The sequence below is a fragment of the Propithecus coquereli genome, unplaced genomic scaffold (assembly GCF_000956105.1).
Source record: "Propithecus coquereli isolate 6110/MARCELLA unplaced genomic scaffold, Pcoq_1.0 Scaffold676, whole genome shotgun sequence".
Taxonomy (NCBI): domain Eukaryota; kingdom Metazoa; phylum Chordata; class Mammalia; order Primates; family Indriidae; genus Propithecus; species Propithecus coquereli.
Window position 1 is genome coordinate 445,522 of NW_012152796.1, and position 15,918 is coordinate 461,439.

At 46.8% G+C, this 15,918-nt stretch overlaps 1 protein-coding gene across 1 annotated transcript in view; it reads right to left on the reverse strand.

Moving 5' to 3' along the window:
- The window catches only part of NSD1 (nuclear receptor binding SET domain protein 1), a 182,484-nt gene extending 169,677 nt beyond the window's left edge, over nt 1–12,807 (reverse strand). The window contains exons 1-2 of the mRNA XM_012660699.1: nt 12,656–12,807; nt 10,583–11,526 (exon numbers count right to left, since the gene is read on the reverse strand). Coding sequence (XP_012516153.1) covers nt 10,583–11,509 — 927 coding nt within the window. The 5' untranslated portion in view covers nt 11,510–11,526; nt 12,656–12,807. The remainder of the gene's footprint in view (nt 1–10,582; nt 11,527–12,655) is intronic.
- Nucleotides 12,808–15,918: the final 3,111 nt, after the last annotated feature.

The following is a 15,918-nucleotide window of genomic DNA, read 5'->3' on the forward strand; positions in this document are numbered from 1 at the left end:
CAGCTAATTTTTCTGTTTTGTAGAGATGAAGTCTTGATACGTTGCTCAGGCTGGAACAATAACATTTTTTAAAAAAAGAAATGACTTTGGATGTCAAATTTCAATGACAATGAATATGGCATTAATGCCTGTTATTTTCACTGGCTACAGACATAACTAACACATCACCTACTTTCACGAGGGAGCCCCAACAGCTCCAATTACAGAATCAAGAGAAATTAGAGATGACACAGGGAATCTATCCTCATAATTTACAAAGGAAGACTAACTTCAGACTCTTCCTGGTATGTGAGGGGATTATCACATAACCAGTAATTATTTTTAATTTAATCTAATGTGTAAACATAATTAATCATCCTCCAAAATAGATTTTATCATTCTAGCAATCCTTCAAAAAGTATTATGGTATCTTATATAAGGTCACTAGGGATGTAAATAAGAACTTTAGAGGCCTTAATAAAGTAATTTCACCTAATAACAGCAACAAACACTAAAATCTGTTCCAATTTATTAAGGGAAAATCACAAGGATGTATGACTTTACTGGTTTTCTAACAAATTATCTAAAAATGAAGTAATATTTTAAAATTATAGCTTGTATATAGCCATTTAAAAGAATGTAGATCATCTAGAATATACAAAGAATTCTCAAGACTCAACAATAAAAAAAAAAAAGAAATCAAACAATCCAAACAGAAAATAGGCAAAAGACGTGAATATATTTCACCAAAGAGAATATACAGATGGCAAATAAGTACACAAAAAGATGTTTAACATCATTAGCTATCACAGACACACAAATTAAAAGCACAATTAGACCATGCGCAGTGGCTCATGCCTGTAATCCTAGCACTATGGGAGGCTGAGGCAGGAGTATTGCTTGAACCCAGGAGTTGGAGGTTCCTGTGAGCTAGGCTGATGCCAAGGCACTCGCCCGGGCACCAGAGTGAGCCCTCTGTCTCAAAAGAAAAAAAAAAAAAACAGAAATTGGATCATCCACACACTGCCAGTAAGAATGTAAATGGTATAGACACTGTGGAAAACAGCTGAACAATTTCTTATAAAACTAAACATGCTATTATCACAGGATCCTGCAATTGCTCTACTGGGAGTTTATTCCAGAGAAGTGAAAACTTGTATTCACACAAAAACCTATACACAAATGTTCACAGCACTTTTACTTTAATAGCCAAAAGTTAGAATCAGCCCAGATGTCCTTCAATAGGTAAATGGTTAAACAAACTATGGTATATTCGTATCACGTAATATTACTGAGTAATAAGAAGGAATTATTGACACACTCAACACCTTGGATGAATCTCTAGGAAATTATGCTAAGTGAAAAAAGCCAATCCCAAAAGGCTGTATACTGTATAATTCCAATTATACAACATTTTTGAAATGACAAATTTTTAGAAAAAAAGGACAGATTAGTAGCCGAAAGAGGTTAGGGAGGAAACAGTTGCCAAGAAGGAGATGAGTGTGGTTATAAAAGGGCAACCAACAGGACGGATCCGTATGGTGTTAGAACTTTCAGGAATATGTGGTGGTGGTGGATATACTAAACTACACAGGTGATAAACATGTAAAGAACTTAATACACATATAACAAATGAGTACCAGTAAAACTGGGAATATGTCCTTATAGAAACATAGACTTTTCTTTTGAGGGCCTGGGAACACCTGAATAAGAGTGGTGAATTACAGCAATGTCAGTATGCTGGTTGTGGTATCAGATGTTTTTTATAAAATGTTACCATTGCATAAGCAGGCAAAATATAAGGGATCTCTCTGTATTATTTCTTACAACTGCATATGAATCTACATTTAACCCAATAAAGATGTCCATAATAAAAAAAGAATGGAAATCTTTCCATACACTCATATGAATAGACGTACTTAACATTAACCAAAGGAAAAAAAGTGTGCGCATGTGTGCGTGTGCATATGGGGGAGGGAGAGAGAATATGAGAGAATGAGAGAATCTTTGGTCTTTTTTTTGGAAACAGGGTCTTGCTCTGTTGTCAGAGCAAGAGTGCAGTGGCCTCATCACAGCTCAGTGCAACCTCAAACTCCTGAGCTCAAGCAATCCTCCTGCCTCGGCCTCCAGAATAGCTGGGCCTATTCTGGAGGCATGAGCCACTGCGCCAAGTCCATTCCATTTTTAAGTTTAATTTTTCTAAATAAAAAAAGATTCACAACCGGGCGAGGTGGCTCATGCCTTTAATTGCAGCACTCTGGGAGGCCGAGGCGGGAGGACTGCTTGAGCTCAGGAGTTCAAGACCAGCCTCAGCATGAGTGAGATCCCATCTCTACTATATAGAAAGAAATTAGCCAAACAACTAAAAATAGAAAAATCAGTGGCGCGTGCCTGTAGTCCCAGCTACCCGGGAGGCTGAGGCAGGAGGATCGCTTGAGCCCAGGAGTTTGAGGTTGCTGTGAGCTAGGCTGACGCCACGGCACTCTAGCCCAGGCAAGAGAGTGAGACTCTATCTCAAAAAAAAAAAAAAAAAAAAAAATTCACAATAATTGCTTTAAAAGGCTACATTTGAGATCATTTAAAGTTTTGGAAATAACTATTAAATTAAAATCAAATCTACCGCCCAGAAAAGACGTTGGATCTCCTTTCACTGCGCTTCCCTGAAAACCAGGGTAAAGAAATGAAACACTTATACCTATAGTAGGCTGCCCGTAGTGGCACACACCTGTAGTCCCAGCACTTTGGGAGGTTGAAGCAGAGGATCATTTGAGGCCGGGAGTTCAAGACCAACCTGGGCAACATAGCAAGACTCTGTCCCTACAAAAAATTTAAAAATTAGCTGGGCACGGCTAAGGCAGGAGGATCTCTTGAGACCAAGAATTTGAGGTTTCGGTGAGCATTCTAGCCTGAGCAAAAAAGTGAGATCCTGTCTCAAAAAAAAAGAAAAAAATTATGAAAAAGGACAATCAGCAAAAAGCAAGAATGTAGTAGGTACACACTACATAATAGTTGGGGTACAAAAAGCTACTGATCCTACTGCACAAATTAAATTCTTCTGACTACCAAACAAAAATGGAACAAATCCTCCTGATTATTAAATAAAAATGGAAATTGTCAACAGTAGCTAATGTCTTTAACTTACCAATTAAACAAGAAAAGAGTTTGGGAGAACAAAGAGAAAAACAAGAATAACTCAAAGATATCTTTCTCAAAAGTCACAACTCTTCCAAATAGTCATTTGGCTCCGGACATGCAATAACAGACATCACTTACTGAGAACCTATTTCAGGACTAGCACTGTGCTAACTACTTCCTATAAATTATCTTGTATCATCTCAACAACCTGCAAGGAAGGTCCTGGTAGCCCCAATTTAGATATGTGGAACTGGACCTTGGAGAGATTAAAGGACTTCTGCAATTAAACAGGTAGTCTAGTATACTCAGAGATGTGTTCAACTCCAAAACGATTATGATTTAATATCTTTAATTAGGAGAGTAAAAGTTGAGAATGCAAAGAATAATGAGTTCTTGAGATACCAGGGAGCTCAGATTCAAAAGCCTTAGTAATTGATGTATGAGGAAATTAAGTCAAAAAAAACCTGTGAAGTTTTAAAATTTGGTACACTGAAAATGATGAGAGCCGAAAGCCCACTCATGATCTTCCTACTTAAAATTTACTCTTTCCCAACTTGAACCTCTGTAATAGCACCATTCACTCAATAAATACATGTGTCCACTGCTAAAATGCAAAGATGAATCAGACCAGGAGAATAAAAAGCATGAGCCAAGGGAGAGTATAGAGTAAGGTCTGGCTAAACCCAGGGTGCACAAAGGCACAGCAAAAGATTTGGAAAGGTCAGGACAGATCCTATCAAAGAGCACACTGAATTTGGAGTTTATTTGTTAGGACAATGGGAGAAGACTGAGGCACCGAAGTTAAAGCTTTAAGCAGAGACCCAGCAATTCTCGTTTGGTAAGAAGGAAATAATTTTATATAGGATAGACTGGAGAGAAAAACTAAACACAGATCAGTGATAAAGACCTTATAGTAGAACAGGCAGGAAGAAAGGGAAAGACAGAGATCTGTATAATTTAGCAATAGCATAAAAATTCAACTATGCAGCATAGTATACAAGTCCATCTTTACACCTTTATCTCCTGACAACCCCATTCTCCTCCCAGATACTTACCCAAGAATTTCTTGACACTTGCATATGCTATTCACTCTTACTGGCATGTCTCAGCTCAAATTATAAATAACCACTCTATGAAGTCCTTCCAGATTACTCCAGGCACGCCTTCCTCCACATACCAAAGTATTGCATATGTAACACCTACCAAACCACTTAATATTCTGTATTGCCATTAGCTTACACTAGGTCTTTGCCACACAGTGAAATTCCTCAAAATCACAGACTATCTCTCTTTTTTTTTAATACTAGCAGTGCCTGGCACAGAGGGGGTCCTCAAATATGGTTTGGGTTTTTTTTGAGACAGGCTCTCACTCTATTTCTGGCGCTAGAGTGCACTGGCATCATCACAGGTCACAGCAACCTCAAACTCCTGGGGCTCAAGGGATCCTCCTGCCTCAGCCTCCCAAGTAGCTGGAACTACAGGCGTGCGCCACCATGCGCCCAGCTAATTTTTCTAAATTTTTCTATTTTTTGTAGAGACAGGGTCTCACTATATTGCTCAGGCTGATCTCGAACTCCTGGCCTCCCAAAAGTACTAGGACTACAAGTGTGAGCAACCACACCTGACCAAATATGTTTTAATCATATAAATGAGTAAGTGACTATAAGGTTTCCAGCCTTGAGATGAATAGGATGATGATGTCATCATTAACAGAAGGAAATGTACATTTGGCAATAAAAGAGATGGGTTCAAAACGGAAATAATGTCACATTTTAAGTGAATATGACAAAGGTAGTAGAGAAGCCGGTTAGCAATTAGAATTTACTGGTCCATGCTGGGTGCAGTGGCTTACACCTATAATCCTAATACTTTGGGAGGCTGAGGAGGGAGCACTGCTTGAAGCCAGAAGTTCGAAACCAGCCTGAGCAACATAGTGAGACTGTGTCCCTACAAAAAATAGAAAAATTAGCTGGGTGTGGTGGTGTGTGCCTATAGTCCTGGCTACTTCAGAGGCCAAACCAGGAGGATCCCTCAAATCCAGGAGTTTGAGGTTGCACTGAGCTATGATGACACCATAGCACTCTAGCACAAGTAAAAGAGTGAGACCCTGTTTCCAATTTATTTTTTTTTTTAGGACAGGGTCTCGCTCTATTGCCCAGGCTAAAGTGCCATTGCCTCAGCCTAGGTCACAGCAACCTCAAACTCCTGGGCTCAAGCCATCTTCCTGCCTCGGCCTCCCAAGTAGCTGCATGTGCCACCGTACCCGGCTAATTTTTTCTGTTTTAGTTGCCCAGCTAATTTCTTTCTATTTTTAGTAGAGACGGGGTCTTGCTCTTGCTGAGGCTGGTCTCGAAATCCTGACCTCAAGCTATCCTCCTCCCTTGGCCTCCCTGAGTTCTAAGATTACAGGCAGGAGTCACCACACCCAGCCCAAAATAAAGAATTTTTTTTAAAAAAAAATGTCTTGGTCTGGCCGGGCGTGGTGGCTTACATCTGTAATCCTAGAACTCTGGGAAGCCGAGGTGAGCGGATCATTTGAGCTCATGAGTTTGAGACTGAGCAAGAGTGAGACCCATCTCTACTAAAAAAAAAAAATAGAAAGAAACTACCTGGACAACTAAAAATATATAGAAAAAAATTAGCTGGGCATGGTAGCGCATGCCTGTAGTCCCAGCTATTTGGGAGGCTGAGGCAGGAGGATCGCTTGAGCCCAGGAGTTGGAGGTTGCTATGAGCGAGGCTGACGCCACGGCACTCTAGCCCAGGCAACACAGTGAGACTGTCTCAAAAAAAAAAAAAAAAATTTCTTGGTCTGAAGCTAAGAAGTTAGGTCAGAGAGAGTTTCACATAACAGAGAGCAGTAAAGTCAATCAACGAAAATGGATAAGACTGCAGAGAAAGAGGAAGAAAAAGAATAAACATTCAAAAAAGTACTGTGTAAAGAATAGTGGTCAAAATGCTGCAAATACAGCAGGATAAGTAAAAAGAAGGTCTCATTTGTGACTTACGAAAGAAAAATTTAAGCAGAGTAGGATATAGAAGCCAAACTACAGAGCATTAAGGAAAGGTAAACAAAGTAGATGACATTTTCCAGAAATTCACCAGAAAGGGGAACAGGGAACAGTTACTTTAAGGGTTACAGGATAATAGAAGATTCCGTTAGAGTAAGATGCCACCATGGTTTTAGGCAGAAAAAGTGATGTAGTGGAGGGAAGTAGAGAAAGAAGAACCCAGAGGTAAAGGGAAAAGACCAATTAACAAAACAAGGTCACCCAGCAAGGAGGAGGGAGTCAGTCAGAGAGCAGAACCTGAAAGGTCTACACCTTTGAGGATCAATTTTCTTCTGAGAGGAAAAAAGGCAGTAGAGAACTGCTGGGATGACGGGTAGAGAAGAGCAGGGAACCTGTGAGGAATCATTGTTTTCCCAGGCACCAACACTATAAGCCTTAGACATCTACACTCATGTCTCTCCTTCATTCCTCAAATCCAGGCTCCAATGTTTCCTCCAGTGGGGTCGCCAATTCTAATTTTCTCCCTTTGAAATAGTCTTTTAAATTTATCCCCTTTCTTTCTAGTACTGATTACGCTCAAGTCCCAGTCTTAATTACTATTGCAACAGACTCCTACATCCTAACCTTGCCTTAATCTCACCCAGCCAGTCCTCCAAACATAGATTTCATCATTATCACTTCTCAGCTAAAATCCCTCAATGGCTCCCAGTTCCTATCACATCAATACCAAATGGTTCAGTCTAGGTTTCTAGGCCCTATTATTTGACTACATTCATCCTACCCAAGCAACCCCCAACAATTATCCTCTGAAAATATTATGTTCATATAATTCTCCACATCCAAAGTATCCTTCTAAACCTAACAAACCCAATCCAGCCAAGGCCAATTCAAGTCCCACTTCTTTATTGAAGCCTCAACTGCTCTAGGTTTCATTCATCTCTCCACTCGATTCCTTAAACATCCATGGTATCATATATATGTCGACCCATCCCAAAGCTGGCTACATTCTAAAAACTTTGAGGATCACGAATTCATGAATATAACTATAGTATAAATTCTTCATAAAAATATCTAAGTGAGGAAGAACAGAAAACAAACAACTGCTCTAAATCATCCTAGTAGTGAGAAATCCAAGAGTTACCTCAGACACAGGCAAAGGTATCAGAGACCTTTCAGAAGTCAGTAAAGCAAGCCAAGGGTATTCAGTTAATTGTATGACTTCAAGTTTGAGCCCAGTGATCTCAAGTGTCATGAAAGCTAACCTATTTCTTCTATGTCATCTCTTTTCACTACAAGGCTAAGAAGACCCAATGAGACAATACAGACCAAAGCACTTAATAAACTCTAAGTTATTGCTTATTTAAACATGGGGTTCTGGGGACAAACCTTCCTTTAAGATTTTATCAAACACCTATGTACAAAGCACAAAGGCCTTGTATACCGGGAGGAATCAGAAGGTATCAACTCAGTTAAATATGAAAGTACCAGGTCAGGATTATAAACCATAATGACAATCATTTCCCATCACTGTTCACAGAAAAAAATAAATGAAGAGCACATGAGGGTAAACTGAAGAGGCTGCTCATTTATGACAGGAGTCAAACACTCTGCTTAGAGCTAGATAAACAAAACAACAGAAAATGTGATCTTGATTTATGCATCTTTCTCTAATTCTATACAGGGGGCTACAACCCTAATAATTACTCTTACCCACTGTCAAGAGATTCTTATTCTATCATAACATCACAGAGAGAATGAGAGACACACAGAATTTGTGCTAAGGATTTTCTAAAATTTCCAGCCTTCAGCATAGCATCTATATACCTACTCCATAGATGAACTTAAAATCGACTGTGAATACTATATGGCTACACAGAAGGATTATTTTTATTTTTTTTGAGACAGAGTCTCACTCTGTTGCCTGGGCTAGAGTGCCATGGCGTCAGCCTAGCTCAGAGCAACCTCAAACTCCTGGGCTCAAGCAATCCTTCTGCCTCAGCCTCCCGAGTAGCTGGGACTACTGGCATGCACCACCATGCCCGGCTAATTTTTTCTATACATATTTTTAGTTGTCCAGCTAATTTCTATTTTTTTTTTTTTTTTTTTTTTAGTAGAGATGGGGTCTCGCTCTTGCTCAGGCTGGTCTCGAACTCCTGACCTTAAGCGATCCACCTGCCACCCACAGTGCTAGGATTACAGGCGTGAGCCACCGTGCCCAGTCCAAGAATTATTTTTAATTACACCTTTCCCAAGCTATGTTGTTAAGCTAAATTTACATTGAGATTGACCTCTCTTTTTAAATCCTCAGTTAAAAAATATCAAAGGCAAAAATAAAAACCAGATTTCGACCACTACCTGGAACCAAAGTCCTGAAAGAATAAACTAGATACTGCTTCTTCAAACCCATTAAGTCTTTGGGCAATTTAGATTTTCTCCCTCAAAAAGTCTTCTACATTTATACAATTTTGCTAACTCCCATTTTAGAAGAATAAGATACTGTCTGAAGGCTCCAATATTTTCAATTGTTCTTAATAGAACCAATACTCCACAACATCTGTTTGATAAGAACCAGACAGGCTTATAATTCCATTTGAATGCTTGCAGAGAAACATCTATCTCCATTCTCAGACTTAAATTTGTATGTGAAAACAAAGACAAAACTACTTATTTGTAAAATAAACTTCAATGTGAACTCAAGAATTTGTCTAAGCTGCTAACAGGTTTTCAAAACAGCCTATCCGCCATAATATACACCTAGGACAATACAGACCCAAGATAACCATTGAGCCTAATTTTTTAAATCTGCAGTTGCCAAGCTAAGAAACCAAGGACTACTAATGCATATTTAAGATATGAATCAACACACAAAAAGTGTGACACACCCACCCACATTCTCCCTCTGTAACTTTAATCAACAGCAGGGGTATACAGTACAATGAATGTTTAGGCACTTAAAACAATCACCATGTACTGTAAGTTTTTCTTATAAAACCTTTACATGGTACTTCTGAGGCATTTGCTGGCAAAAATAAATGAATAAATCCTGTTTGGTGACATTACCAGTGACCATGTGTTTGCACAGAAACAAAATCAGGGCTGGGCGCGGTGGCTCACGCCTGTAATCCTGGCACTCTGGGAGGCCAAGGAGGCCGGAGGATCGCTCAAGGTCAGGAGTTCGAGACCAGTCTGAGCAAGAACGAGACCTCGTCTCTACTAAAAATAGAAAGAAATTAGCTGGACAACTAAAAATATATATATATAGAAAAAATTAGTCGGGCATGGTGGCGCATGCCTGTAGTCCCAGCTACTCGGGAGGCTGAGGCAGGAGGATGGCTTGAGCCCAGGAGTTTGAGGTTGCTGTGAGCTGGGCTGACGCCATGGCACTCTAGCCAGGGCAACAGAGCCAGACTCTGTCTCAAAAAAAAAAAAAAAGAAACAAAATCAGAATCAAATATCTAAAGCTGAAAGAAATCTTACAGCAATCAAATACCTTTGGAATTTAGAAGTGATGAAACTGAGGCTAAGAGAAGTCAACCGATCATAATAGCTAACTAGAGAAGTCAAGAAATTCTGCATTAAATTCAAATAAAAAAAGAACGTTATCATCCACCGCCCTCTAATACTACATAGCAATGCTGAAAATAGCAAGTCGAATTAGATTTTCTCCATTTCTACGTACACGTATATGTACATACACCACACAACATATGTATTTCAAAACTTAAAACTACTATAGTCCCAGCTCCTTGGGAGGGTTAGGGAGGAGGATCACTTGAGCCCAGGAGTTCGAGGCCAGCCTGGGCAACATAGTGAGACCGCTGTCTCTTTTAAAAAAAAAAAACAAAAAAGCAAAAAAACTTTAACTAGAAAATGTTCAAGAGCCGATGGTGGCAGTTATCAAAAGCATAGGATGCCTGCTCTACATTCAGAAAAAACAGCCTAACTTAAATTTTGACTGATGTCCAGAAAGCCTTCTCTCAGCCACTTTCAATCTGTGCTCAAAATGCACTTCAACCTGCAGCAACAGTCAACTCATCAACTAATAAATAAGCCATGTTTTATACAGAAACAGGATTCCAAGAAATAAACTGGTTCATCAGCACTCACGATACTCGCAGGCCAAAGCCTCTTTTTTTTTTTTTTTTTTAAAGCTAATGAAATGTATACCTTCATCTTGAAAAATCAATGAACCAGTCAAATACCCTTAAAAGTTAAACACTGAACCAGTCCTCAATGGAGAGTTGCTTAGGAAAAGCTGAAAAAGAACCAAACTCATCCAGCAGAGAGAAATTTAAAAATCAAAGTAAAATTTTCCCCCAAAATCTCATCTATCATTAGCAATAGGCTTTCAGCTGTGAACTGATAAGCAACCAAAAACAAATTTCTCACAAGTTTCCTTTAAGTGGCCGGTAGATACACATCTATGTATATATTTAAGTTGTACCAAAAACTGCTTACAAATGGCAATTCCTGTGAAGTAGATGATGATGAAGTTCCAGGTAATTCTAGCATGTTTCCTAATGTACTGGTACTGGAGTCTGGATCATCCTGAAAAGATAAATTTATTGAGTTTAATTGCTCTTCTATGGTAATGTTTGTATCTCCTAGTGAAAAAGGGGTTGGGAGAAGGGCTGCTTTTTCATTGCTGCCGTCCACTTCATTTCTTTGCTTATTTTTCTGTGTTTCATTTTGAGAAGCTAATGGCAAGAATGGCGATTTGACTGCACCGTGTCTACTCTCTGGTGTGCTGTCTTGTTCACTTCCCATGGCCATTTTTACATCATTCTCTGATTTAGGCTCATAATTGCAGGTGGCATTGGTCTGAGTTTCCTCATAGATCTCCTCTATACTCTCATCCTCTGTGACTGGCTGTTCTGGGTCCATTTCAGAATCTACATCTGTATCGTCCACACAAGTAAAATTCTCAAAGTGCAGAAAGCCATTCTTGACGGTCTTTGTTATTTTTACCTGGAGTTCAGGGGAGTTATTACAAGAGGGTTCCTGTTTCATAGCAAGTGCTGTAGGACCACCAGGACTCAAGGAAGTGCAAACAATTGGCGACTGAGCTCTTGAATCACTTTTTTCAGGGTCTTGAAAGGATTCTGATCCATCAGCAGACCCATTTAAATACTCTACATTGATCATGGAGGCCAAATCCTGTAGTCTCCGCAGTGGAATGTAACAAGATGGAGAATCTTGTCCATAAGCATTTTGGGATGTTCCACTGGCAGTCGATAACTGCATAGTACACCCATTAAGTGGCTCAGAAAAATTGGATTGACCATTACCGAAAGGGCTGTCCTTGTCTTCAGGCGCATCTAAATTCACTGGATTGGAAAAGGGCCGCAGACAATTTCTTCTAGGTAGTTCACAAGTCTGATCCATCCTGGGCCGGCATCAACCTAGAATCCAAAAACACAGCAATTAATCTAATAGGCCATCTGACTCTTCTCTTCAAAATGGCAGCCACTTCTCAAGGCCTAGTGGCCTCCGTGCCTTTCTGCTGCACTTCCATGGGCGGAAAAAGTTTCCCCCGACTGAAGATGTAAAAATGGCCTCGGTGAGCCTCCACAGACACCATCTTCCCGAAGCTGGGCAGATCCCGCCACATGGAAACAGCCCATCCCTTTTTCTTCCACTGCAGATTGGTGGACACTTGGGCTGAACTAAAATTAAAATCCCTCTGGCAGTCAAAATTCTCAAATCTCAACCAGGAATCGTCCTTCCCCTCCCCTGCCAGGGGTCCAGTGGCAGGATCTCTGGAAGGGAGGGGGCTGCGGGGTCCGAGGGGGCCTCCCGGAGGCTGCACAAAAAGGTACCCCTCCTCCTTCCTGGCTCGCTCGCTCGGGCGCAGCGGTCACAATAGCGCTGCACCCTGCGCCCAGGCAGCGCCGGAGCCTTTGCAGGGGCCGTGCCCAGGCCGCAGGCGAGTTGGCCGAGGCGGATGCAACCCGGAGCTCGCCTTCCTGAATGCAGGCCTGCTAGGTCCGCAGCTACAGGGCCCAGAGGCCGGGACGCAGCGGGGCAAGAAACAGAGGTGGCGGGCGAAGCCGAGTCAGGGCAGCAGCAGCTGCTTCAGCTTGACAAACATGGCTGCTGCCGACGCCGCCGCCGCCGCCTGCCCGGGCCGCGCTCCTTCCCGTAGACGCGGCCGCACCTCCCGGCCGAGCCGATCTCACTCATCAATATTCAACGGCAAGCAAAGTTTGCTGCGGGAGGGCAGCCGGCCCGGTGCTCTCCAGCCGGCTACCTGAGGGGAGGCGGAGGCCGAGGTGCTCGCGGGCGCCCGGCGGGGCACGGGCCGCGCCGGGAGGAAGTTCGCGGCAGCCCGGCCAGCTAGGCCTGAGCCCGGCTGGTAGTGATGGAGGAGGGGGAGGGGGCCACGGCTGCAGCGCCGCTGGCCACCAACCCCGCGCCGCGCCTGGCCCACCCCCGAGCCCCTCACCTCACGGCCACCACCATCTTCCCCGCCCGGCCGCCTCCGCCCTCCTCCTCGCGCCTGCCCGCCGCCCACCCCAGCGCACTAGTTACCGTGCCCCGCGCCCCCTCCCGGGCCAGCTGGGGGGAGGGGGTGACCCTCATTACACTGGGGCGCGAGCGGAGCGGTGGGGAGAGAGAGGAGCCGCTCGCCGCACCCCCCTCCCCCCGCGTCTCTCTTCAAGGGAGAAGGCAGCAAGCGCGACCTGCCCCGGCCTATTCCTCCTCCGCCGCCGCCTCCTCCTCCTCCTCACACCCCCACCGCGCGCGCCCCCGCGGCGGCGCGTGCGACCGAGCGCCTCGCGTCGGCCCGCGTGCGGCTGGGGCCCAGAGTGCGCGCGCACGGTGGGGGAAGGGGTGCGCGCGCGCTCCCTCGCCTCACTCTTCGGGGTTCAGGGCGGGTGAAGTCGGGCTCACGAACGCACTGCCCAATCAGCGGAGCTGCCGCTGCCGCCCCCTCTCTTCCCTCCCCCTGCGGCCGCTCGCGGTCCGGGCCTACGGGCCGGCCTGGCTGCCCGGGCGGGGCCTGAGGCGGGCTCCGCAGGGGCCTCGCGCGCCTCCTAGGAGTGTCGGGGCCTGCGGGCGTCGTGGGTGGCATTCCGATCCCCTCACCTACCTCGGGGCACTGCGCAGGCCCCGGGCTGCACACGGCTCCAGCACCCTACCCGTCTCGAACCCCAACCCAGGCGGCACCTGGCCCGGCTGAGGCCTGTCCGACCGCCCCGCCAGCCCCGCCAGCCCCGCTCCGGCCCGCGTCAGTCCCGGCCTCCATCTTAGGTTACAGCCCAGGCTCCCCATCCACTGGGCACCTGCCCTCAGCCGGCTTGGCTCGGCCCGAGGCCAAGTCAACCCCCCTCCTGCCACAGGGCTCACCTGGGGGCTTGGGCTGGGGTCTTCGAGGCCTCAGGCCCCGAGCAGGCGCGGCCGCAGGTGAACCCCCTACCCGGCCGCACCCCAAACCCACAGCACCACCACCACAGACCAAGCTGAGCAGGAAACAAAATGGAGGCAGCAGCTCGGGTCTGCCTCCCCGAGCCAAGCCTGTGCAGCCCCAGGGCTCCCTCCTGCCGCAGGCTCGACGCCCGCGAGGCAGGGGGCTGACTGGTCCGGGGCGCCGCAGGCAGCCGCCCTACTGCAGCGCAGACGGGCTGGGAAGTCGGCCTTGCGCTCCCCACAGCCCCTCACCCACCACCCCTTCCCTTCCTCCTCCCCCCTATTCCTCTCCCTCCCCCTTGTCCGGCCGTGCGGGGTGAGCGGCTCCGGGGAGCCGGGTCGGGTTACCCGCCCGGGCACTGCCCGCTCGGCCGTGGCCTCAAGGGGGAATGAAGCCGGGCGACCCCAGCGCTGAGCCCACCCCCCGCACCCGAGCCGGGCTGCAGCCTGACAGCGCGCCCGCACCTTGGCCTGCCGCCGTGCAGCCCCCGCCCAGTGAGGCCGAATCTCCAGCCTTGCACCGCCGAGACGAAGCTCCCGCACCACCCCCGAGCCCAAGGGTCCTCGCTGCCTCGGGCGGGGCGAGGGGAGCCCTGGGGGAGGGGTCCACTAATCCCTGCACCTCCTCCCGCGCCTAGGCTGGGTCTGGGCCTGGCAAGGGGGCTCGGGCAGCGGGCGCTGGCGGGCGTGGGTAGGTGCGTGCGCGCCGGGCAGGGGGCCGGGACGGGCCGCGCCTCGCACCGCAGACGCTGCAGTTCTCGGCACCCAGGCAGATGGCCCTCTCGTGCCACCGCCGCCCAGCGCAGGCCGCGGGCTCCGCAGCCCGGCTCCCCAGGGAGTGCGCGCCTTGCCCCTGCGGGCCGGGCTTCGGGACCCCAGCGGAACTGCGCCGGGAGAGGGGACCGCCGGTCGGGCTTGACCAAGCCTTCTGACCCAACCCCCAGTCAGGGGCGCCCTTCTTTCGGGCGGCCGGGACCTCACGGCCTGCACCCAGCACCAGGGCCCCGCAGCACCGACCTAGCGCTGTCGCGGCGCGTCCACTACGCAAAGACAGCGGAAGGGCAGATCGCGGAACCCAAGCTGGGCCCGATCCTGTGACTCCAGCCCCCCTGCCCCTTCTCCCAGTCTGGACCCCCGTCTCCCCCTGGACCTTGATACCTAGCAAGAAGCTCACCTCAGGAGCTACTTGTTCCCTAGGGGGGTAAGCGCATCCTCGCTGTTCAGAGAAAGCCACAATCAACCGCCATAAAAATTCCACCTCCTCCAGAAAGCCTTCTGTGATTAGATTTGGAGTTAACTCCATCTCGAAGCTGAGAGCACCGCCCTCGAAGGCCACGTGACCACTAGGGCTTAGTAAATGTGCATAGTTATTGCCCCGGTGGAGTGTTTACTAGCAGCTCTGTGTTAACCGTGAGCCCACCTGGGAGAAACGCCACTTTTGACGTTTCGCTGTGCAGTGTAAGTGCCGGGCTAGCTAAACCCCACCCTTCCCCCACCCAGTAACCCGCCCCGGCAGGTATGGAGCTCAAGATGCGCCCATTCTTTCCTCTCCGAGGCCCACAGTCAAATGATGGAGACTCCCAGCTAAACAGACCCTTAGCACACCCCGCACAAGTGCTGGATGCAGGCCTTTCGGAGACAGCAAGTGGGCTCCGTTAAAGGAAAAGCGCTTGCTGGAACCAGAGTGATGCGAGGGCTGTGATCCCAGGGGGACTCTTTCTTAAGATAGCCTTAAGATTCCCAGGTGCAAAGTCAGGTTGGCAATTTTTTATGTGCTAGGGTCAGCCAGAGAAGAGTCTGATCTGTACCCCAGGGTCCTGCCCTTTTGTTCTGCTAAGAAGTCACCCCTAGTATCCCCAGCTGGGCAATTCAACAGGGAAGCTCTGACTGGTTCCTTCTTCACACCTAATCATTTGACCCAATCATTTCTGACTGAGAGTTACTCCTCTGCCAATTGCCCCAATTCATCAAGGTTCCTCCCAGTCCTTTACTTTCATACGAACCATCCTGAAAGCCTGGAAGCTGCCACTGGGTGGCCTTGAACAAGTCACTTAGCCCCAAGCCTCGGTTTCCTCACCTGTGGCTTCCGATGCACGGGGCAATTGTGAGGATCCTGTAAGGTAAAGGGAAGCGTTAGCAGCCCCCACTTACATTTAGTTACAGACTAAGCACTTGGATGCTGAAATATAGTTCATTGCTTCATTCGGCAACCACTTCCTGCATTCCAGGCAGTGTGCTGGATGCTAAGGAAACAAAGGATGAGATGCTGGCCTCAGGAAAAGACAGCTAAATAAATGTGCTAAGGTGTGAGATAGTTCCTTCCAAGGCTGACTTCTGACCATCACGCCCTTGCAGAACACCTCTCTCCAACCTCCCAGCTCCCC